Genomic DNA, 25,258 nt, shown 5'->3' with positions numbered 1-25,258 from the left:
GGCACGAAAGTCCATCACCTTGTCTTAGTCCCCGGCGCGATTCGAACGATCTGGAGTGTTCGCCCGAAATCTTCACACAGTTTTGCACACCATCCACCGTTGCTTTGATCAGTCTGGTAAGCTTCGCAGGGAAGCTGTTCTCGTTCATAATTTTCCATAGCTCTACGCGGTCTATACTGTCGTATGCCGCCTTGAAATCAACGAACAGATGGTGCGTTGGGACCTGGTATTCACGGCATTTTTGAAGGATTTGCCGTACAGTAAAGATCTGGTCCGTTGTCGAGCGGCCGTCAACGAAGCCGGCTTGATAACTTCCCACGAACTCGTTCACTAATGGTGACAGACGACGGAAGATGATCTGGGATATCACTTTGTAGGCGGCATGGTGATCGCTCGAAAGTTCTCACACTCCAGTTTGTCGCCTTTCTTGTAGATGGGGCATATAACCCCTTCCTTCCACTCCTTCGGTAGCTGTTCGGTTTCCCAGATTCTGACTATCAGTTTGTGCAGGCAAGTGGCCAGCTTTTCCGGGCCCATCTTGATGAGCTCAGCTCCGATACCATCCTTACCAGCTGCTTTATTGGTCTTTAGCTGTTGAATGGCATCCTTAACTTCCCTCAAGGTGGGGGCTGGTTGGCTTCCATCGTCCGCTGAACTGACGTTGTCATCTCCTCCGCTGCCTTGACTTTCACTGCCTGTACTCTCAGCGCCATTCAGATGTTCCTCGTAGTGCTGCTTCCACCTTTCGATCACCACACGTTCGTCCGTCAAGATGCTCCCATCCTTATCCCGGCACATTTCGGCTCGCGGCACGAAGCCTTTGCGGGATGCGTTGAGCTTCTGATAGAACTTGCGTGTATCTTGAGAACGGCACAGCTGTTCCATCTCCTCGCACTCCGCTTCTTCCAGGCGGCGTTTCTTCTCCTGAAAAAGGCGGGTCTGCTGTCTCCGCTTCCGTCTATAACGTTCCACGTTCTGCCGGGTACCTTGCTGCAGCGCGACCGCCCGCGCTGCGTCCTTCTCCTCCAGAATCTGTCTGCACTCTTCGTCGAACCAATCGTTCCATCGACTTCGACCCATATACCCGACGTTGTTCTCCGCTGCGTCGTTAATGGCTGCTTTGACTGTATTCCAGCAGTCCTCAAGAGGGGCCCCATCGAGCTCATCCTCTTCCGGCAACGCTGCCTCGAGATGCTGCGCGTATGCAGTGGCGACATCAGGTTGTTTCAGTCGCTCTAGGTCGTACCGCGGCGGTCGTCGGTACCGAACATTGTTGATGACGGATAGTTTTGGGCGCAGTTTAACCATCACCAGATAGTGGTCAGAGTCGATGTTAGCGCCACGATATGTCCTGACGTCGATAATGTCGGAGAAGTGCCGTCCATCAATCAGAACGTGGTCGATTTGTGATTCTGTCTGCAGTGGTGATCTCCAGGTGTACCGATACGGGAGGCTGTGTTGGAAGTAGGTGCTGCGAATGGCCATATTCTTGGAGGCGGCGAAATCAATTAGTCGTAGGCCGTTTTCGTTCGTCAGCCGGTGAGCGCTGAACTTTCCAATAGTCGGTCTAAACTCCTCCTCTTGGCCAACCTGAGCGTTCAAGTCTCCTATGATGATTTTGACGTCGTGGCTTGGACAGCTGTCGTACTCACGTTCCAGCTGCGCGTAGAATGCGTCCTTATCATCATCAGTGCTTCCGGAGTGTGGGCTATGGACGTTGATTATGCTGAAGTTGAAGAACCGGCCTTTGATCCTCAGCCTGCACATTCTTTCATTGATCGGCCACCACCCGATCACGCGCCTTTGCATATCGCCCATCACTATGAAAGCTGTTCCCAGCTCGTGTGTGTTGCCGCAGCTCTGGTAGATGGTATGATTACCTCTAAACGTTCGCACCATTGATCCCTTCCAACAAACCTCCTGCAGCGCTACGATGCCGAATCCACGGTCCTTGAGCACATCAGCGAGTATGCGTGTGCTCCCGATGAAGTTGAGAGATTTGCAGTTCCACGAAGTTTCCAATCGCTAGGCCTTTTCCGTCGCTGTGGTCTTCGCCGCTGGTTCCGGTCCGTACTCACTTGTTGATTGTTCGTCGCTTATGATCTTTAAAGCCCGGCTTGCACGGCCTCACCCCAAACCCCTAAATTTCCGGAGGACCATTCCTCCTTATTTCCGGTGGACCATGGTGCACAGTTTCACTTAGAGTCCCTCGCTGGCACTCGGACGATGATCAGCCGCCCCTAACATGGAGAACAGACGCTGTTATGAGCCGATCATGACATGGAGAACAGACGCTCAATAAGATTTGCACCTCCGGAGAGGAGCAAACCCCCCCTTCCCTGTCAGCATACGACCATAGTTCCCACCGGGGTTGGTTACTAGATCTTCCCTAAGGTTGCTCGTATCCCGGCCAGCACCGCGGGGAGGTAGGGATAGGAGTTGCTGGGTAAGAGGCTAAGGACCGCGAGATGGGGTCTATTTTATTCCTTCAATTTCTTCTATTTTATTCCTTCGAAGTACCAATGGTACGCTTTACCCAGCATTTGCCGTGCCGTGTGATTTGCAGAACCTCTGATCCAATAAAAGCTAGTCACCGAGACTAGTGATAAAGTGCTAATTTGATTCTAATGGATACAGAGTATTTGCCGGCTGGAGTTCAATTTCGAGCAAACTCTTCAAAATGAAGTTAGAGCAATATTAGTATACTCTTCGATGAAGATTAGCCACACTGAATAACGTTCCGTAAAAGTAAATTAAGGCTTAAGTTTAGTGACTGTATGACCAGATATTTGAAAGATGCTTTCTAAGGAAAGAGAACAAAATAAATAAAATTATACTTAATAATTTTCGATCCAAATGTCCAAATTTTTAAACTTCGTACGAATGCTTGAGTGTACTTATTGAAGACGGAGCTATCCTGACGAATTATTTTGAGTACTTCCACAGGTTCGGCTATTGGGAACTGAACAACTGGAGGGCTGTAACAACATACAAGGCCGCAGTTGACGACAATGCATCCATAGCTTATGTCCTTTATTCGATTTCTTTTTAGAACTGGAGCATTTCGGATATCGATGCATGGATTTGAATTTCAATTTAGTATTTTCCTCTGACTTCAGTTTGAAGCAAAAAAAACGAGAATAGCGATTTTTCTGGTAACCCTATATCGAACATGTTCACCTAAATAAAAAAATAAAAAAATACGGGTCTAATTATTTTCGATGAAGAACATACCATACGATTTTGAGCAAAATTGGACAACTTTTTTTTTTAACTCTATTCTTTTCCCGTGGAATCGCTGTATAGCCATATAGTTAGCCATATTTATTTGCTTTTGCTTTGAGGCATTAAAACTTTCGAACGGATTAACCGACTTGCAAGATTTCCTCAGTGATCGATTCGTCTATTTTTTTTGCGCGGTATTTGGAATGGATTTCTGAATGTGCGCGGTATTAGGTGTATTAAGAAGTCAAATGTCGAACACTATTCCCATCAAATTTATTTGAGTTAAAGTAAAAAGCATATTTTTTCCTTCAAATGTATTTAATATCGATTGAAGGTTTTTGCAAATAAAACCGACTTTATTGTTTTCTTAACCCGACGGTAAAAGGGCATGTCGCGGTAATCATGGAACCAGCAATCACTATCAAACATTAAAATCTTTGAAATCGTAAAAAAATAGAACTTAAGCTTCTGGATTGACAACTTTGAAGAATGACCATCCCAAGGGCCTCATATGCCTGTCACTGGCGAACAAAGCTCGTGTACTCTGCATCGAAGCTTAGAACCGGTGTTAGGGCGCAATCGTTAATGTGAACATTTTTATATTCGGTTAGTTACTGCAAATAAATTCTGTTTCGAGTCCCTATTATCAAGCAGGTATCTCAAGCATATCACATCGTTATATTGCTGCATGAATGAGTGTTTAATTTTGATAAAATATCGAAAACAAAAGTGTGCATAAAAATTGCCTCGCCATAACAAAAAGGTGGTAGAGAATTAACACTGTTGTTTACAGTTTAGAACCAAATCCAGATGTCGCACATGTTGGGGTAGGGATTCAGTGCTCCACCTTCTCCCCCTGGACCATCCTGAAATCACTGCACTATGGTCCAGGATACTGATTTACGCGGAAAGATGAATTTTACGCCAAAACTATATTTTTTAGAAAAAACTGTTGTTCTACAAAATTGTTAGAAATAGTAAGGCCATCATTATGGTTCTACCAAAAAATAGGGTGGCCCATCATATAAAAAAAATTAGGAAATATTTTTTTTATTTCTTGGAATATTGACATGTCATGTTCTACAAAGTAGCTTATTCCAATCAATTTTGCTAAAAAAACTTTTTCTGTAGCTCTTAAGTTGGCTGATTTAGAGCAATTTTACCTAATTGGATTAGGGTGTACCTAAAAAAAACAGTATTTTTGATCTAATTTTTTGTTTTAGATTTCTCGAAAAAACTTTTAGACTTTTAGAGCTCAAAAAAATGCAACTTTTGATGGGTAAATATGCACAATATCTTTTTCCGATCAAAAGTTATAATCGTTTTTCTGTCAAAATTACATTTTTTTCATAAGTTGATATCTCCGGTTAGGGCAGGCCAAAAAATATGTTTACACGGCATTTGAAAGATAAATTAATATTCTTTATTATGTCAAAAAATTGGGAATATGTTATTTTTTTATCTCAAGTTTTATCAGTTTTACTAAAACCATGTTTTTTTCAAATAAATTAATATAACTCGACAACGGAAAAAGATACAGACGATATTCTTATAGCAAAACACGCGTTATGAAAAGCCCCAAAAGTCTTCAGAAGATGACATTCGTGAGAAATGAAAAATAAAAAATCTACAGCTCTAACACTTTTTATAAGTTTTATCATTATCATCGTACAGTCAAACCTCCGTGAGTCGATGTTCTATGACTCGATATCGACTCATGGAAGTAAATTATGCCATATTAAAAAATATTTTCTGGGCTACTGTGATGGTCCCTTCAAACAGCTTTCCAGGGATTTTCTATACCACATCTCGATATTTCTATGAGTCGATGGTCCCTTCAATATCGACTCATGGAGGTTTCACTGTATTGCAAGATTTACGAGAAAAGATGCATTTTCGGTCTGAAGCATACTTTTAAGAAACAAAATTTGTTCTACAAAGTTGTTCTGGATACTTGGGCCCTTATTATAGAGTTATTGAAAAATAGGGTGGGCCATTTTATAAAAATGTAAAATTTTCATTTTTTTATTTTGCGGAATATTGACGTAAAATGTTCTACAAAGTTGTAGCGCAGCTTTTTCCAATCAACTTTGCTATATAAACTTTTTATGTAGCTCTTAAGCTCACTTGTTTAGAGTAATTTTACTTACCAGGATTAGGGTGTCCCTCAAAAAACAAGATTTATGATCTGCTCATTTCATTTTTTATTTTTCACGGATGTCATCTTCTGAAGACTTTTGGAGCTTTTCAAAACGCGTGTTTTGCTATAAGAATATCGTCTGTATCTTCTTCCGTTGTCGAGTTATATCAATTTATTTGAAAAAACATGATTTTAGTAAAATTGGTGAAACTTGAGATAAAAAAATAACATATCCCCAATTTTTTGACATAATGAAGAATATTAATTTCTCTTTTAGATGCCGTGTAAACATATTTTTTTGGTCTGCCCTAACCGGAGATATCAACTTATGAAAAAAATGTAATTTTGACAGAAAAATGATTATAACTTTTGATCGGAAAAAGATATTGTGCATATTTACCCATCAAAGTTGCATTTTTTTGAGCTCTAAAAGTCACCTGAAGACGACTTTTTTGAGAAATCTGAAACAAAAAAATTAGATCAAAAATATTGTTTTTTTTGAGGTACACCCTAATCCAATTAGGTAAAATCAGGCCGATAAATGCCCTTCAAAATAGTGACTTAGTGACCAACGATGACGAAAAAAGTGACCAAATAGTGACTTTCAGAAGCAAAAAAAAAGTGACCAAATAGTGACTTTTGTATATACTAACCAGGTAGTGAGCTGGGTTGCATTCGTATTGTTAATGTGTAACTTGTAGTAGATCGGAAACTAGGGATATCATGTTTTTTCAAATCCTTATTAGAATGCTATCAGAAATCAAGAGAAGACAAAAATTACAAAATCATGAGGATTACTACTGCTGGCCGTGTGCATCTTCATCGTAACTAGGGAGAGGATGGATCTTAGCAGGGGACAACCGACTTGGCGACACCATCATAAATACCACAGAGTTGGATATTGAGGAAGGTATTTGTTGGGACATCCAGAGGCTAGCAATATGACCATGGTAAACCTTATTCCGTGACACACGGGAGCAGGTAACGAGTTACAAGTTGTTACACTAAACCATGCTTACAATTTCAACAACGATTTTGAAGCAAGTTCTACACCATTGTGGTAATAAAGTTTAACATGAGCTCGAAGTTTGGAAAACTCTGATTTTTTTTCAGAAATTTCAGCGAGAGTTGATTTTCTGTGGAAAACCTTGTGAAAATTTCTAGGATTTTTTTTTCAGAAATTTTGCAGAAAATACTTCAATCCTTGTAAAATCTTTCTCCATGAGTTCAAACGGAAATTCCAACAGAAATCCGATGGCGAATGTCAGCACAAAAACTTCCGGAAATTCATTCATACCATAAATTCAAGGCAGAATATTTTGTAGACATTCCTGCTGTCTTTCAGGAATTTCCGCGGAAACTGCACGTCAATAACTATAAAAACTTCTCCGCGAATTCTTGAAAAAAATACGAGAAAGGCAAAAATCTCCTTCAAATACAAGCGGATATTTTCATGAATTCCGGTAGAAATCTTTTTGAGAATTCCTGTAGATATTGTTTGGTGAATTCCTAAGAAAAACCTTCCGAAAATTATTTCCCAAATTCAAGGCGGATTTTTTACGGGATTTACAGAAATTACAGTGAAAGTTCCTCTAAGAGAAACAAAGTTCGGAAGTCCCGATGTCCGAATTCTAATGTGGTGCTACGCCGACAATATCATGCTGTGTGGTTCGTCGTAGAGGGGTTTATCAATCAGAAACTAAGAAATATCTCGGAATTATATCAAAATGACGTGACAAAAAAATGGATATTCAGACACGATGAAAAATGACAACAAGTGAAGTTCTTACCCTTATAATGCTTGTTAAACGAGTGCTCAAGAGTATAATGCATTCATCACATCAAAAAAATTGGGTTCTATGCTTACCTATGCTATACTTCAAATGTGGAGTCCCTCTCAACGACATTTTGCTATCGAAAACAAAACCCTACGCTCCTTATTTATTAAATTTCCACCCAAAACTAAATCCGCGCGAAGCCTCAACCGTTATGTAAATCCGCATCAAATCCGCGAGAATAGCGATTTACATTTGATTTGGTTGATGATAATTAATAGTAGGTACAAATGATTTCTATTTTGAACTTTTTTTACAAACGGTGGTGCGAAAATAGTGACTTTAGTGACCATTTTCCAAAAAATAGTGACTTTAGTGACTTTTGGATGCCAATAGTGACTTTTTAGTGACTAGGCTCAAAATAGTGACCAAGTCACTAAAAAGTGACTTGCTACCAGCCCTGTAAAATTGCTCTAAATCAGCCAACTTAAGAGCTACAGAAAAAGTTTTTTAGCAAAATTGATTGGAATGAGCTGCGCTACAACTTTGTAGAACATAACATTTCAATATTCTGAGAAATAAAAAAAATATTTTCTATTTTTTTTTATATGATGGGCCACCCTATTTTTTGGTAGAACCATAATGATGGCCTTACTATTTCGAACAATTTTGTAGAACAACAGTTTTTTCTAAAAAATATAGTTTTGGCGTAAAATTCATTTTTTCGCGTAAATCTGTATCCTGGACCATAGTGCACTGGGATTAAGTTGTTTTAAAACATGTTATGATTGAATTCAAAAAAGTTTTGCAAGTCACCCCACAGAAGGGATGACTTGCAGCATCCATCATTTTAATATTATTTTCATATTTTTTTATTGTTGTATATCTGATTTAACGTCTAATTCCTAGTATAAGGAAGCCTTAAAAGTATTGTTTACTATTAGAATGAACAATTCCTTTAATTTAGAATAATGGAGATATAAATCTGAAAAGTGTTGCTAGTCACCCCGTTTGGCCCCGTATTATTTGTCCACCTTTGTCCATTTATGAGGACAACGCGCAATCATTCGAAAATATCGTTCGTCCGTAAACATGGTGAATGTTTTGTCCATCTTTATTTGTCCGTATGGACGAAACGTATTATGAACGTAATAGTATGCTGAATGTTAATTAGTTGATTATGTAGTCGCGAGCAAGGACCCCAAAAAACACTAGATTGTAAGTTGGTTTGTATAGATATTAATGTTAATTGCAATAACGTGAGTACATTTTAAACAGGAAAATGTGTTTCTTAGTATCAATTCGAACCGGAAGATTTTTCATGGAGCCTATGTGCTGAGAACCGCAAGCATCATTCGCAGAAGTTGAGGACAGCAGTGTATCTGGCGGTGCCGGATCGATCAGAGGAGTACAGCACTGCACGATACATACTTTACGGCGGGTCGGATTCGATCAACGGTGAGCTGATGGAATAGGCGAGCCCGATTTGTTAGATTGAGTGCCGTTCTTGATAGTCGATGGACGTGATGGATTCGGCATTCGGTCAGCGAGTGAGTACTTGAATGGCTGGGGCACTTAGTAACGGATGGACAGGCTGAAGAACCAGGTAAGTGACGAAATCATGTGTCCGACGAAAGGCCGCGATTCATAAGCCGTATGGCATCCACGGAGATCACCCCGTGCCACCGTAAAAAAATGTTAATGGCCAATGACCGAATATAAATATGGGTCAAACACATTTATTAGTCATTTCCAAAAAAGAGATAAATTACAAAATAATCATAGTTCAGGCACAAGTGCATTTTTGAATCACTATCTCCAATTCCCCGTATCCATCGAATCCTACTTTAGCAATATTTCACATCTTTTCTCTCTACCCAACTATGTGTATCGAAATTGAACAACAGTCGATCGCGTTTGAATCACAAACATGTGCTTCTGCCTGTCGTATTGAGGCGGGTTTGCTTCTGCTACGACAATAGAGGCTTGTTTGCAGCCGTTTGATCATTTATTCATCCACTTAGAATTAAGTTGTTGATCAAAATCATTATCATATCAGGGGGGAAGGGGAATTTAATTTCTTTTTGCTCTTTTTTCGTTTCAGAGAGCGAGCAAAGGCGCTTAAACCTAGGCTATTAGCCAGGGCAAGGCTAATACCTTCGCCCCATCCGAGGAAAATCATCGGCAAGGATAATGGAGTGACATAAATTTCTTAACAAAGTCACTCCCAACGTATTTCCACAAATTTTCTATCATTTGCTTATAATGATACTCCTAAACCACATACCCTACCCACCATCCAATTCCTTGACATCTATGAGGGCGTCGGTGAGTCGCTGGCCTCTCGTTAAGTAGATGTCATATCATCGTTTCCTTCCCTTTCCTAGTAACGGAGAAGATGGGCGTGGCCGGCAATGATAGCTTTCATGTTTTATTATTTTGGACCCCCAATTAGATTTCCATTGAATCCCAAATGGAAATCCATAAGCAATTGGGGTAAGAAAGGTAAAGAATATACATGACAACTATTAGTATGCAATCTACGAAATACTCCGTTACAACGCAACGCATAACGTGAGTACATTTTAAACAAACTTGTGGCACTATTCAGCATACTACGAAATCATTTTTCTTCGCACCCAGAGTACAACAATGAAGCGTAAAATTAGAGAAGTTTCGGAACATCAACCAAGCTCGCATTATTTTCATTAACACGTTTATTGAAGTTCTACATTTGCAACGAACCCTTACTAATTCACTTTTTGTGCTACTGTGGTTGGCGATCCAGCGCCTGGTTTTGAATGTTCCACTTCGGTACTTACATGTGCATCCTCCTGCTTCAATGTTTGCTCATCGGGATCCTCCTCATCCTCATCTAACATGGCACCCAAATCCATCCCGGTGCCACCGTCTTCGTCGTCCTGTAGGTTCTGTTTGTACACCCCGGGATAGTTAGCCATGCAGTCTTGCATCGTTTTGAAAGCATCGTAACAGTCCGATCCTTTGGGTTGGGCCTCACTGTGGATTGAATTCAATTTTATTCAATTGTTTAACTTGTGAGGACTTTTTTTAACTTTAGAAGCACCTGAAATGTTTTCTTACTACTCTGGGCTGAACAGTGCTCAACAGCTTGTAGTGGCACTACCAATGGATACGATATTTCTCGATTTAATATTGCTTCTGGGAATGATGTATAACGTTTCATATCAACATAGGCGAATAAAAAGGGCTAAGAAGCTACTATATTTGTAACATATTTCACTAAACTAACTAAAACGTCTCATTTCAGAATTATCAATATAAATCAAACTTGTTAGATTCTTATCAACTTTCGTTGTTTAAAATAATTCATCATCCTTACCTGTAATGGAAACAGGAGAAAGCCTCACGGAACTCGACACCGCACGGTCCGGTCGCCATTCCTCCTAGGCACGGACAATTCCAATTGATGTCTCCATTGTCCAGTATCAGGCCGGGGCTGGCTTCTGGTTCCGGTAGCACAACTGTACTCGGTGTTGCATGATCTTCGGCGGTAACAAAAATCACCTTATCCTTGCCGAAACTCTTACACAAAGACATCCTTGGTATCTAGCGTTCAACACTCCAAAAAAGTTTCAATTAGTCCCAGGAGTATAGGGCTCGCCTTATGGACAACAAAGTTGCAAGGTATATCCTGGAAGGTCCCAGTTAGCGTTGTTGCCGCTCTAAACTTGACGTAAAAACCGGATGGGACCCTTACAATGGCTCTTTCTCGAGTGGCGTCAAATTTAAGGATATCCACCGTAGTATGGCCTCCGATTTCACCAAATATTTTTATCAGGGACCGCTCGAGACAACTTTTAAAGTACACCGGCAATAGCTGATCCGGTTCGTCGGCGAATTTCCTGATGTATGAGAGGGAGGTAAAGCGTGTTTCATAATCAAAAAATTGCTTGCAACAGACGACGATGAATGTCAATAAAATACTTACAGCGAAATGTCCAGGTAATAGAATTCATTCATAATACATTTTGAGAGTGAACTGTTTTAACAATAACTTATTAATTTTGATTAATCATTAATAATTTATAAAAACTGCGTTAGAAGTTTTCATAAACTGAATCACGAAACCCACAGACCACGCACGGATCGACGGCGATAAAGAGCAAAGCAAAAAAGCATGTTCTGCTGTCAACTTTCTCGTATAGTTTTTCAATATGTCTATTCGCGAAGTCGAAGCTGCAGTGTGAAACATAAATATTTACAAACATGAGTGGCATCACGGAAAGTTATATTTATAGGTTATACGCTATAGCGTGGTTATAATTTGAAACTTCCTCAAATTTGTATAAAACTTTCTAATAAAAAAACTAATTAACATTTGAGAAGAATCTCGATAATCTACAAAATAAGCACCTTTCAATGGAGAAATCAAGACAAAATTTTCAAAACGACTTATAGCCTATTCAGATTGGGCTATTTATTACTTTGTTAAGTGAGAGGGTATCCAATTATTACGAGGTGTTCAGACTGCAGCAAGATAATATATCTTGACGTTTCCATGTTTCCTCATTTGCACGCTAATACAGGGTTGAATTCAAGGAGAGTTTTAAAATTTAATTTGCGAAATCAAGCTTTTGTGTGGCGACAATCGAACATTTTTTTCTGAACAAAGTTTCTACGAAAAAAAAATATAAAAAAAATATGAAAAGGGATTTTCGAAGAATATTTGAAGCTCTCATTAAGGATAATAAGCGAAGCTACATTCATTAGTTGGGTGCGCCGTTCTTCGGGGAATCAGACTATTCCTCAATTTATTTTTAAGTTTAAAAAGTACTATGATCGAACGGAGATTTGATAGAAAAATTTAGATACTTTTGGGAATTCTCACAAATAAATAAAAAAAGGACGATTGGACTAATTTTCAAGAAATATTATCGAACTAGAATGTATTTCCACCAGTATCTCCATGTATGAAGGGCAACACAGCAATTTTTTTTTTTTTCAAAAATGGAAACTGAACCATTGCGTTCTACTCGACAATCAATGATACAGCTTCTAACAAAATCGAATCGTGTGAATGTGATATAATTTAAACTGGATTTTGGATGAATTAATGCATTACCAATCCATGTTTTATTTAAGGTTATTCTACTTTATATATACATCCCATTCAAATCGTACAGTTGTCCCACGTGAAAAATGTTGAAATCCAAAGTATATTAAACCATTCAAGGAGCAGAATTGAAACAATTTATGAAATCATGTTTATTCATCAAATATATTCGTTTTAGAACCATTCCTACGTTTTAAATTGTCTTCCGCATTGGCCCTTGAACTTTGAAAATTTATTCGATTTGTTCTATTAAATCTAGGTTTAAGTTAAATACTTCATGTTAATTCTAGAGAGCATCTGTTTTAAACAATTCATGTTGAATAAGTGGAGAATAAATAATTATCATCTTTATTTTTCATCATATAAAATGCTTTCCACAAAACCATCACAATCCGAGTTATTCTTCAGCGCTCAGAAGATTTCCATCTAACATGCATTCGACCCTGCTGCGACAGAAAGAGCATGACTGTCAACTACGAAACGAAATGAAAACAGAGAGAATTTTCTCTCTGGCAAAGAGAGCGTGACGCTTGTCAGTTTTGTTTTGTTGAATTTCTCCCTGCATCCCAGTTAGAACGAAAGCTCTCTCGTAATAATTGTTCGTAATAAACTCTTTTTAGCGGGTATCTTTTGACAGCGCAAAATGTATGGAATATTACGTAAATAATGACATCATAAAGCGTATTTACCCTGAAACGCCAATTATTATGTCATTAATGGCGTAATCTGAATAGGCTATTATCTGCTTTTGTAAACAAAGATTCAAACGATGATTCGACGAATCTGATAGTGCTCCCACGTAAACCAACACCATCAACAGGTAGCGGAATCCATCACCTACCTTATGATGGTGTTGGTTTGCGTGGGAGAGCTATCAGATTCGTCAAATCGTCGTTTGAATCTTTGTTCACAAAAGCAGATAAGTCGTTTTGAAAATTTTGTCTTGAAATGTTATCTCATTACATGTTATTTATTACAATGAACATATCAGATATCGACTTCCCGAACTAAAGCAGACCCCAGACGAAATATATGTATATTGACAATACTTTTCTCATTAAACTTTTCTTCAATATTTTCACTGAGCAGCCGGCATGGCCGTAGTTGAAGAAAAAATCTAATTTTTCTTGAACTAATACGAATCAAATAGCGGTATAACCCACAAAACACGCACACACTCAACCGTCATCGACTCCTGAGGGCAAACTGCATGGGAAGACGAGGGGAAATATTGAAAAGAATATCAAACTTTACTGATTTCCCTCAATATTTACTTCAATATTTTGGGTTCGCACTCACACAATCAATCTTTTTCTACAATATTCAAGAGTTTGTCATTCAATTTAATTAAAATAAAGATCAAAACCTATCAAAACCCTAAAATTACTTTTGTTCCGTTTGAAAACATATGCGAGAAAGAAACAAAAGAAACATCAGAACTGTGTAAACAGTGTGAGCCGACATGCACGACACGAAAGCTGAGGGTACCCGGATAAAAATGTATTGCGAGAAGATTGAAAAAAAACAACCCCGTGGCAAGAGATGCTTCTCATGCTGCAGCGTAGCGAACATCTTCATGAATATGTCCAGCATACATTTTGAAAAGTACTTAGGGGTCGTTCAATAATGATGTTACAGGCTTTAGGGGGAAGGGGGTCTAAGATTTTGTGACAGTACATATACTAGGTATACAAAAAAGCGTGACAGAGGGGGAGAGGGGGACTAGAAATCTCAAAAAGTAGTGGACGTCATATTTGAATCATCCCTTATCCCGAATCGTGCTTTTACAAGCAACTAGATTTTATCCAAAATATTGCTGACCACACATTTTCAATTTGTTTTAAAATAATACCAGCTATTATGAACATGTAAATCTAATCCTAAAACATCTTTCTGCACACCTTTCATTTCATTTCATTTCACTATTGAATGTTGTTCGATTTCCATTCCTGGACCATTTCAATTGTGATGCATACCACAGTATAAACAATAATAATATTTTTTGTTTGATTCACAGCATGAGAACAAGTTACGAAATATGATTTCGTGTAGCGTTTAATTTCACCTACCGATTCACTCCAATTCGTAAGTTCATTATAATTTAACATCAAATAACATAATTCCCATGGTCAAAGATGAAAATCTTACAAATTATTTCGAAAACAATTTTCAGATTTAACCAAAACAAAGAGTAAACAAAACACATGATGTTTATTTTCGACAATAACAACGGACGGTAACGAGCTACCGTCCGTGGACATGGTGGCTATTGTCAAACGCCTTGTGATAGTATAGGACGCCAGGAGGGTGAAACAAAACAATACCAAATTTTCAAAACAACTTATCTGCTTAAATATGTAAACAAAGATTCAAACGTCGATTTGACGAAGCTGATAGCACTCCCACGCAAATCAGCACCGCCAACACGTTGGTGAAGGCTTCTTCTGTTGATGGTGTTGGTTTGCGTGGGAGTGCTATCAGATTCGTGAAATCGACGTTTGAATCTTTGTTTACAAAAGCAGATAAGTCGTTTTGAAAATTTGGTATTGAAATCGAACCGGGGTCCGACGGTCGACGGTCGACTGTCGGAAAGCTGGTCCGCAAACGTCAAATCATTTGTTGCGCGGTAAAAAAATTGATTAATTTTTTCGGTGTGAATGTTGATTATTAAAATCGACGAGAATAGGGTAAAGTGCCCAACAGTGGACCCCAACCAATAGTGGACCCTCCAGCTATTTTTGCATTATTACAGCACAACGTAAATATTTTGCTATGAAACTCCATCGGGAGAACCTACTTTACAGTCCTATGATTTGATTACATGCATTGAAAATGCTATGGAAAGCAAAATTTGATGATTTTTTACAATTCTTTTGAAAATAAACAAGAAAGTGTCCATTATAGGAATATTTAGGGGGGTCCATAATAGGGAAGAAGAACGTCCCGAAACGAAACATGAAAATCAAATGAAGTGTCGACTATAGGGAAGCAATTTCCTATTATGGACCCCCAGGGGGTCTACTATAGGGCGAATTCAGTCAGACTTTAAAATGTTAATTTCATTACCATGGTAATGCATCTTTTAAATATTACACAACCCACCCAATCAAGCAGTTTCTTCATTGGCTCGCCCAGGTGATGAAAATGTAATAGATAGAACAAAAGATATTTTAGTTACTAGATAAAGATTGTCGCTGTCGTCGCTGTCCGGAACATCTTTTGCTGGCGAGGATAGGGGAGCTAAATGTCAAAGAAGCAAAATCCATACGATTTGACAGGTATGTACCACACATGTTTCGAACAGCAGAACAAAGGGAACAGAAGCGACAATCTTTATCTAGTATTGAGTACTTTGCACTTTATTAGACTCCTGAGCTGAAATTATTTGCTCAGTTACGATCCCTCAGCTCAGTATAAAAGGCGTGCTTGCTTGGATTCGTTATGTTTGTTTTGATTATCTTCCGATTATTCGTCTGTCAAATTTCGTAAAATGCTTGTTGGTTTGATGCCGTAATGAGCATTTTCAAAAGGTTGAGCATATTACATATTTTTAAATGGAAGTAAATCGTGAAATATAGTGATCAGCATAACAATTTTGCGAGTCGACAGCATTCAAACAACAGTTCCTCAGAAATCCGTCATATACAAATCAGGAATGTATCGAAGGGCTATTTTAGACTTAGTGGGACGTCTGCCTGTGGTATTATTATGATCATTGGCGAAGATGTACCTAGATGGTAAAGATCCTCACGGAACAGTTGATTTAAAACTAACATGAGCTAGACATTCGAAATTAAATAAATCTGTTCAATCAAAATTAATTGCCTATTTCCGGGGATTAAACCACCCGACTTGGATGTTAATTTACAATGTTATGAAACTCATATGTGAATATGTACGTTATGTGGAAGATATTGATTTGGAAAATGTATTGGAGGTAACCAATTTCCCTTCGATGGGACTCGAACCCATGACCCTACAGTACGCTAGACTGGTGCTTCAACCAACTAAGCTACGAAGGACCTCCGTCGGCCTTCGCAACCTAGCGGCTACTGAACGAGCTCGAGATTCCCATATTGGACGCATAGTCATCACTCGCAATCCATTTCTCAAGCCAATACTTCCACCTGTGTATTGTACACGTCCACATTAGAGGAGCGTGAGTATTTAGAATGTCTGGCGGCTATACACATTCTTCATCAGCAACTGTACTGATCAAGTGAGGTAGTGTAAGCTATTTGCCAGTCGGTCGTCAAGCTCAGACCCGACCGCATTGCGTCGGCAAGAGCACGCAACTCAGGTTCAGTTCAATCAAAGTTAATTGCCTATTTCCGGGGATTAAACCACCCGACTTGGACGTTAATTTACAATGTTATGAAACTCAAATGTGAATATGTACGTTATGTGGAAGATATTGATCTGGAAAATGTATTGGAGGTAACCACTTTCCCTTCGATGGGACTCGAACCCATGACCCTACAGTACGCTAGACTGGTGCTTTAACCAACTAAGCTACGAAGGACCTCCGTCGGCCTTCGCAACCTAGCGGCTACTGAACGAGCTCGAGATTCCCATATTGGACGCATAGTCATCACTCGCAATCTATTTCTCAAGCCAATACTTCCACATGTGTATTGTACACGTCCTCATTAGAGGAGCGTGAGTATTTAGAATGTCTGGCGGCTATACACATTCTTCATCAGCAACTGTACTGATCAAGTGAGGTAGTGTAAGCTATTTGCCAGTCGGTCGTCAAGCTCAGACCCGACCGCATTGCGTAGGCAAGAGCACGCAACTCAGGCAACTAATGTGGACGTGTACAATACACATATGGAAGTATTGGCTTGAGAAATGGATTGCGAGTGATGACTATGCGTCCAATATGGGAATCTCGAGCTCGTTCAGTAGCCGCTAGGTTGCGAAGGCCGACGGAGGTCCTTCGTAGCTTAGTTGGTTAAAGCACCAGTCTAGCGTACTGTAGGGTCATGGGTTCGAGTCCCATCGAAGGGAAATTGGTTACCTCCAATACATTTTCCAAATCAATATCTTCCACATAACGTACATATTCACATATGAGTTTCAAAACATTGTAAATTAACGTCCAAGTCGGGTGGTTTAATCCCCGGAAATAGGCAATTAACTTTGATTGAACTGAACCTGAGTTGCGTGCTCTTGCCTACGCAATGCGGTCGGGTCTGAGCTTGACGACCGACTGGCAAATAGCTCACACTACCTCACTTGATCAGTACAGTTGCTGATGAAGAATGTGTATAGCCGCCAGACATTCTAAATACTCACGCTCCTCTAATGTGGACGTGTACAATACACATGTGGAAGTATTGACTTGAGAAATGGATTGCGAGTGATGACTATGCGTCCAATATGGGAATCTCGAGCTCGTTCAGTAGCCGCTAGGTTGCGAAGGCCGACGGAGGTCCTTCGTAGCTTAGTTGGTTAAAGCACCAGTCTAGCGTACTGTAGGGTCATGGGTTCGAGTCCCATCGAAGGGAAAGTGGTTACCTCCAATACATTTTCCAAATCAATATCTTCCACATAACGTACATATTCACATATGAGTTTCATAACATAAATAAATCTATTTGACCACAGTTTCAGAAAGATAAGTATAAATATTTATATAACTTTTATGGAACCGAAATCGATTTGGCTCGGTAATTAACGTGGAGACGCTTTGCTTAATCACCTTGCACGAATATGCAGAATTTGTTGAAGCATTATATACCAAAAGTTAGTACTCCAAATGCTGAGAGGAGGCGTTATTCCGGAAGGTTTTAGCCTAGTAGGAGCCATTCAGTGAAGGTTTGTAAGGATCTGAGATACTCGCCCATGCTGACAAACATTTGTGGAATGTCAACTTCTCAAACATGACCAAGTGTATGTTGACAGTTTACTGTGATGAGGAAACGTGTTCTGCCATTTCTGCTATTTTCGCAGAAGTCTAAGCATTGATAGCATAAGCAATAACTAAAATATCTTTTGATAGAACTAATATATTGTCGGCGTAGCACCAACTTAGAATTCGGAAGTCGGGACTTCCGAACCGAACTTTCTTCCGAAGTTTTATCTGTCAAACTAGTTGAAGCGTTGTTTAGCGCATCTTTAGGCGAATCCAGCGCACTACTTCCGAAGTTGGGAAAGTTGCCTGTATCTGGAGAAAAATCCAACTTCGGTATAAAAAGCGGTATAAATTTGTTCCGGATAGACAATATTTTGCCCGCATATACCTATTCTCAAACCGTGAAGTTGGTTTCTTCCCGCATAACTGAAAACGGTATGCAGTGAGGTAGATATTATTCACCTGACTCAAGCAGTATTGTTACTATTAAGATTAACATCCATTTGCGGTGTGACCTTAAAAAAATCTAGAAATATAATTATACAATATGTTTCATCTACGATACAATTTGAGATAATTTCAAGCCATGTTGTCTGCTTAAAATTTGTTGCATTCCGAATGTGATTTACTTTTGACGGAAGATGATACAAAACTGCAATAAATTAATAACAATAAAGAATATAATTATGAGATAATTATGTATCATCTGAATCCGGTTATATTTCGTCATGATGCCACACACACATTTAATGATCAAATCATCCAAAGAAATAAATACTATAAGGGTTCTGGTTAGGAAATAAGTGTGTGTATTTTTCGTTCACTTTGCATATTTTTTCTTCAGGCAACCATCAGTCATGTTCTATTTTGCAGTGATAAAACCTGGTTTATTAGAACCATCAGATTGTTTTATTTTTTATTGATTCTTTCCATAAAACAAGGCTCGCCTCAAGGTAAGTAAATAATGAATATCTTTTGACGTAGGACTACGTCTGTGTTTTCTATATTGGGGTACACTTTACGATTGCGAAAATCTGGGACCGTCACGAAAATATGATAGACTTTAAACTTTAATATCTAAGCCGTTTCTCGATGGATTTTCAATTTTTTTGGACCATTCGATCAAGGATGAGTCAACGCTTCTTTGTATTTATTTGAAAATACTGATTTTTAACTATTTATTATCGATAATTGATAAAAAGTTTAGAAATAGGTAAACTAACCAATCACGTACATGCATCACTAGCACAGACATCAAAAATCAATCACTTGCGGGTTTGGATCTAATCCTCAGTTTGAACAAGATTTTACGCATAGCAGACGCAGAGAACACAGCATCACGGAGACGCTAATAACATTTTCAAAGAAAATCCATCGCATTGGTGGTGGTGCTCGATGTGTTGCTGCAGATCATTCAACCTCAACGAACCAGAATTTCATATGAAGAAAAGGTTGACCATAAAAATAGCACTGTGACGATCCCGCACCGCCAGTGCCGATGCTGAAAATTGATTATAAATTGTGGTGTCAGTTAGTTGGAAAGAAACATTGGGAAAAGAAAATTGGTTCTTCTCAGGATCAACATTTTACGAAAAGGAAGAGTTAATTGCGAAAATGGACTGTTTCGGTGGCATCGGGTTTGGCGTGATAGCTTGGTTGCTGTTAGTGATCCCATCCATTAAAATTTTCTACATCATCTCCCTCCGACGCGCTATCAAATTCGCTATAAAATCCATGAAGACGCCACCTTTGTGAAAACTATCTACATACAGCAACTACCCATTAGTGAACGTCGCTTGGACAGACAGATGTCAAGAGATAATGTTTGGTAATATGAAGAAACTTCGTCTTGAGTCAAATTTCTGTTGTCATTCCTCGCAACAATACGCATCTTAGATAAACAACATCTCATAACCAAATTCAGAATCTTTCGAGAAAGTTTCATTGGATTCTTAGAATTCATAATTCTCCGAACGGTCCGTTGTCTGTGGAAACCCGATCGAAATGGCTCGCGCGCGCGGTTTAATTTATTAAATACAAGAAAGCTGCTGTTCAGCGCGTGCGAGCCAATTGGATCGAGATTCCACAGAAGGCGGTTCGACATTCGATGCAGCGAAGCGGACACAGCGGCACGAAGTGGGTGGCAGTGTGGCAATGCTGCAAATTTGCACAAGCGATTGGATGCAGTTAGTTATTGGAACGGGAATTGGAAAAAGAAAATTGGTTCTTCTCAGGACCAACATTTTACGAAAAGGAAGAGTTAATTGCGAAAATGGACTGTTTCGGTGGCATTGGGTTTGGCGTGGTAGCTTGGTTGCTGTTAGTGATCCCATTCATTAAAATTCACTACATCATCTACCTCCGACGCGCAATAAAATTCGCTATTTACGATTGATCTCATAACCAAATTCAGAATCTTGCGAGAAGATTTAATAGGATTCATAGAATTTGTCATTCTCCGAACGGTCCGTTGTCTGCGGAATCCCGATCGAAATGGCTCGCACGCGCCGAAAAGCAGCTTTTTTATATCTAATGAAGTGATTCCATTAGCCCCGCCCCTTCATTATTCGTTATGAGTGCACATTATATTTACACCATATCAGCTCACAAAGGGGCGGGGCTTACGGGTTTAGCTTATTAAATACAAAAAAACTGCTGTTCGACGCGCGCGAGCCATTTTGATCGAAATTCCACAGAACGCGGTTCGACATTCGATGCAGCGAAGCGGACACAGCAGCACGAAGTGGGTGGCAGTGTGGCAATGCTGCAAATTTACACGATTGGATTGGATGCAGTAAGTTATTGGAATGGGAATTGGGAAAAGAAAATTGGTTCTTCTCAGGGCCAACATTTTACGAAAAGAAAGAGTTAATTGCGAAAATGGACTGTTTCGGTGGCATCGGGTTTGGCGTGGTAGCTTGGTTGCTGTTAGTGATCCCATCCATTAAATTTCACTACATCATATCCCTCCGACGCGCAATCAAATTCGCTATTTACGATTGAGTTTTGAACTTTGAAGAAAGTTTATTTCGGATAGTCGGATCATTTTTCTTTTGTATAAAATCAATAAAGACGCCACCTTTGTGAAAACTATCCACATACAGCAACTACCAATTAGTGAACGTTGCTTGGACAGACAGATGCCAAGAGATTATGTTTGGTAATATGAAGAAACTTCGTCTTGAGTCAAATTTCTGTTGTCATTCCTCGCAACAATACGCATCTTAGATAAACAACATCTCATAACCAAATTCAGAATCTTGCGAGAAAGTTTCATTGGATTCTTAGAATTCATTATTCTCCAAACGGTCCGTTGTCTGTGGAAACCCGATCGAAATGGATCGCGCGCGCCGAAAAGCAGCTTTCTTATATCTAATGAAGTAATTCCATTAGCCCCGCCCCTTCATTAATCGTTATGAGTGCACATTATATTTACTCCATATCAGCTCACAAAGGGGCGGGGCTTACGGGCTTAATTTATTAAATACAAGAAAGCTGCTGTTCGGCGCGCGCGAGCCATTTTGATCTGGATTCCACAGAAGGCGGTTCAACATTCGATGCAGCGGAGCGGACACAGCAGCACGAAGTGGGTGGCAGTGTGGCAATGCTGCAAAATTATTTCAACCTTTGGGGGCTCAGCGATAAATCATCAAGTGGCGGTCGGACAGTTGCAACGCAAGGTGTCGACAAACGATTGGATTCAGTTAGTTATTGGACAGAAGGCGCATTGGGAAAGAAAATTGGTTCTTCTCAGGACCAACATTTTATGGAAAGAAAGAGTTAATTGCGAAAATGGACTGTTTCGGTGGCATCGGGTTTGGCGTAGTACCTTGGTTGCTGTTAGTGATTCCATCCATCCATCCAAATTGACTGCATCATCTCCCTCCGACGCGCTATGAAATCTGCTATTAACGATTGAGTTTTGCTCTTTGAAGAAAGTTTATTTCGGATAGTTGGGTCCTTCTAATGTATTTATAAAATGGTGGCATTTGTATAAAATCAATGAAGACGCCACCTCAGTGGAAACTTTACACAGCAACGTGAACGTCGCTCGGACAGACAGATGCCAAGAGATAATGCTTTGTAATATGAAGAAACTTCGTCTTGAGTCAAATTTCTGTTGTCTTTTCTCGCAACAATACGCATCTAAGATAAACTATATTTCATAACCAAATTCAGAATCGAGAGTATTTCATAGGATTCTTAGAATTTGTCATTCTTCGATCGGTCCGTTGTCTGCGGAATCTCGATCGAAATAGCTCGCGCGCGCCGAAAAGCAGCTTTCTTATATCTAATGAAGTAATTCCATTAGCCCCGCCCCTTCATTAATCGTTAAGAGTGCACATTTTATTTACACCCATATCAGATCACAAAGGGGAGGGGCTAACGGGCTTAATTTATTAAATACAAGAAAGCTGCTGTTCGGCGCGCGCGAGTCATTTTGATCGGGATTCCACAGAGAGCGGTTCGACATTCGATGCAGCGGAGCGGACACAGCAGCACGAAGGAGTGGGTGGCAATGCTGAAAATTTATTTCAACTTTTGGAGGCTTAGCGAAAAATCATCAAGTAGCGGTGTGTCGTGACGCAAGGTGTCGACAAGTGATTAGATGCAGTTAGTTATTGGACAGAAGGCGCATTGGAAAAGAAAATTGGTTATTCTCAGGACCAACATTTTATGGAAAGAGTTAATTGCGAAAATGGACTGATTCCATCCATTCAAATTTACTGCATCATCTCCCTCCGACGCGATATCAAATTCGCTATTTACGATTGAGTTTTGTACTTTAAAGAAAGTTTATTTCGGATAGTCGGATCAACATTCTTTTGTATAAAATCAATGAAGACGCCACCTCTGTGGAAACTATCTACAGCAACAACCCATCGGTGAACGTCGCTCGGACAGACAGATGCCAAAAGATAATGTTGGTAATATGAAGAAATTTCGTCTTGAGTCAAATTTCTGTTGTTACTCTTCGCAACAATACGCATCTTAGATAACTAACAGCTCATAACCAAATTCAGAATCTTGCGAGAAAATTTCATAATATTCTTAGAATTTGTCATTCTCCGAGCGGAGCGGACACAGCAGCACGTAGGCGGTCGACGGTCGGACATTTTCACCGCAAGGTGATGTCAAGCGTTTAGATGCAGTTAGTTATTGGAAAGACGCATTGGGAAAAGAAAATTGGTTCTTCTCAGGACCAGCATTTTATGGGACGAAAGAGTTAATTGCGAAAATGGATTGTTTCGGCGCCATCGGGTTTAGCGTGGTAGCTTGGTTGCTGTTAGTGATTCCACCCGTTCAAATTAATTGCATCATCTCCCTCCGCCGCGCTATCAAATTTGCTAGTTACGATTGAGTTTTGCACTTTAAAGAAAGTTCATATCGGATTGTGGGATCAACCTTCTTTTGTAAGCATAAAGACCTTTTTGGAGGACACCATCCTCAAAAATGGCCGAAATAAAGGAGAAATAATCAGAATCAGAAGTGGCGTGAAACCAAACGCAAATAGATTTATATGCAACGTTTGGTTTTCGCCCGCGATGTAAGCGCTCGTTACAAAGTAAGGATTGTGATGTCCCCGACTGAAAGCCAGTCGAGTGGCTTCAGCGGCCAATAAGTCATGTTAATTCCACGGTTAGAGACTTCCATCCAACTGGGAACAACTATTCGACCTCTTGATTCAGTTGGCCTCCGAGCAGTTTGCTTAATGTTAATGTTTTATTAAAATTATTATGGCAAATACTATCAATTTCGAATAGCTATGTAGTCCTACGTCACCTTTGCGTACAACCCGATTGGGCTGCACCTTTGAGTTTTTAACAATGAAACAAATAGAATACGGTAATACGTAATACGGTAATACGGTAAATCGATAATACCATTGATAAATACAAATTATTCTATTCACAGACTCGATTCACATATAGCAGTGGTAGCTCGAAGAAGACATTTGAACATTACATGATCATTGGTAATGAAGTGAATGTTTCTTGGTAAGTATTTTTGCATTCATAAAGTCCATAGCGATTATGAATAATAAATTAAGTACATTCTTCATGTGCTTTTACAGCCGACGTTGAAATACCGAGGAAATCTTCAGCACGAAATGTCGAAATCTATTTGGACGGCCACATACAATCTCACGCTAAGAAAATGCTACGCAACATTTTACAAAAATAATTCTTCATTTTTATGTTTTATTTGTGTAATTTTTTATGTTAAATTATAATTATACTTTTCAATAAAATTGGGACAAAAATGAAATACGTAACATATATTTATTTGATAAGAAATATTTAAAAACTGTTCTTGATAACAAACAATAAGAGATACGGTACAACAGATTTTTTCTATGTACAATAATACCATTTTCATATTGTACACAATATAATCTAAACCTAAAATCATGGATTATAAATGGAGTATATCACATACTGTTCGGCGTCAAAAATGTACTGAAAAATGCTCATTTCTATATAGTAATTATACTTAACCGCCCATTACCCGAATAGTCAAATAGCCAAACACAATATATCATACTGTCAAGATTGTACGACATTTCGCGGTAAAACATTCCGCGGTTAACCATTTCGCGGTGTACCAGTTCGCGGTCTACCATTTCGCGTTCAGTATCATATCGCGGTATAACATTTCGCGGTTTATATTATTTGGCGGTATACAATTCCGCGGTTAGTACAATTCCGCGGTGAAACTTTTCGCGGTCAATACCAATTTGCAGGTTTAATTTTACTAATGTTACAAGTAGTTCAATAATGTGTTCTTTAGCTTTGTAAAGCCTCGAAATTCACCTAATTATTATGTATAGCGAATAATCATTGAGTTTACACTGTTTGTTTTAAGCAAAACATATTTGCAAATACGACTACCGCCACCGCACCGGGGGTGACAATGGGTCTGGGGGTGAGAATGGGTTATCGCTTTCACCGGCAGTCAGGAGGTCGAAGAGCAAAATCGTTTGAAAAGGTCTCTTATATTTTAATCTTCTTGCCCTCAGATGTATTCAATCCAATCTACAGGCATTCTAAGAGGTTGAAACAGTGACCCATTCTCACCCCCATTTGACCCATTGTCACCCCCGATGACGGTATGTAAAGAATGCGAAACAACACAATGCAAACATTTAAAGAAAACGAAATAAC

General features: G+C 39.3%; 1 protein-coding gene and 1 long non-coding RNA gene across 2 annotated transcripts; one reads left to right on the top strand and one right to left on the bottom strand.

Annotated features, from left to right (window-relative positions):
* Positions 1-9,839: 9,839 nt before the first annotated feature.
* Positions 9,840-10,868, bottom strand: LOC134206163 (mitochondrial intermembrane space import and assembly protein 40-B). The gene is made up of 2 exons (XM_062681856.1): positions 10,502-10,868; positions 9,840-10,158 (listed from the first exon to the last, which is right to left on the bottom strand). The coding sequence occupies exons 1-2, from the start codon at positions 10,717-10,719 to the stop codon at positions 9,891-9,893; spliced, it is 486 nt and encodes a 161-aa protein (XP_062537840.1). The 5' UTR covers positions 10,720-10,868; the 3' UTR covers positions 9,840-9,890.
* Positions 10,869-18,817: 7,949 nt separating this feature from the next.
* Positions 18,818-24,320, top strand: LOC134206156 (uncharacterized). The gene is made up of 3 exons (XR_009978249.1): positions 18,818-19,045; positions 24,009-24,091; positions 24,169-24,320. It is a non-coding gene; the product is annotated as an uncharacterized LOC134206156 (long non-coding RNA).
* Positions 24,321-25,258: the final 938 nt, after the last annotated feature.

The sequence above is a fragment of the Armigeres subalbatus genome, chromosome 1 (assembly GCF_024139115.2).
Source record: "Armigeres subalbatus isolate Guangzhou_Male chromosome 1, GZ_Asu_2, whole genome shotgun sequence".
Lineage (NCBI taxonomy): Eukaryota > Metazoa > Arthropoda > Insecta > Diptera > Culicidae > Armigeres > Armigeres subalbatus.
The sequence above is the reverse complement of the archived record's forward strand: the minus strand, read 5'-3'. Positions and strand labels throughout refer to the sequence as shown.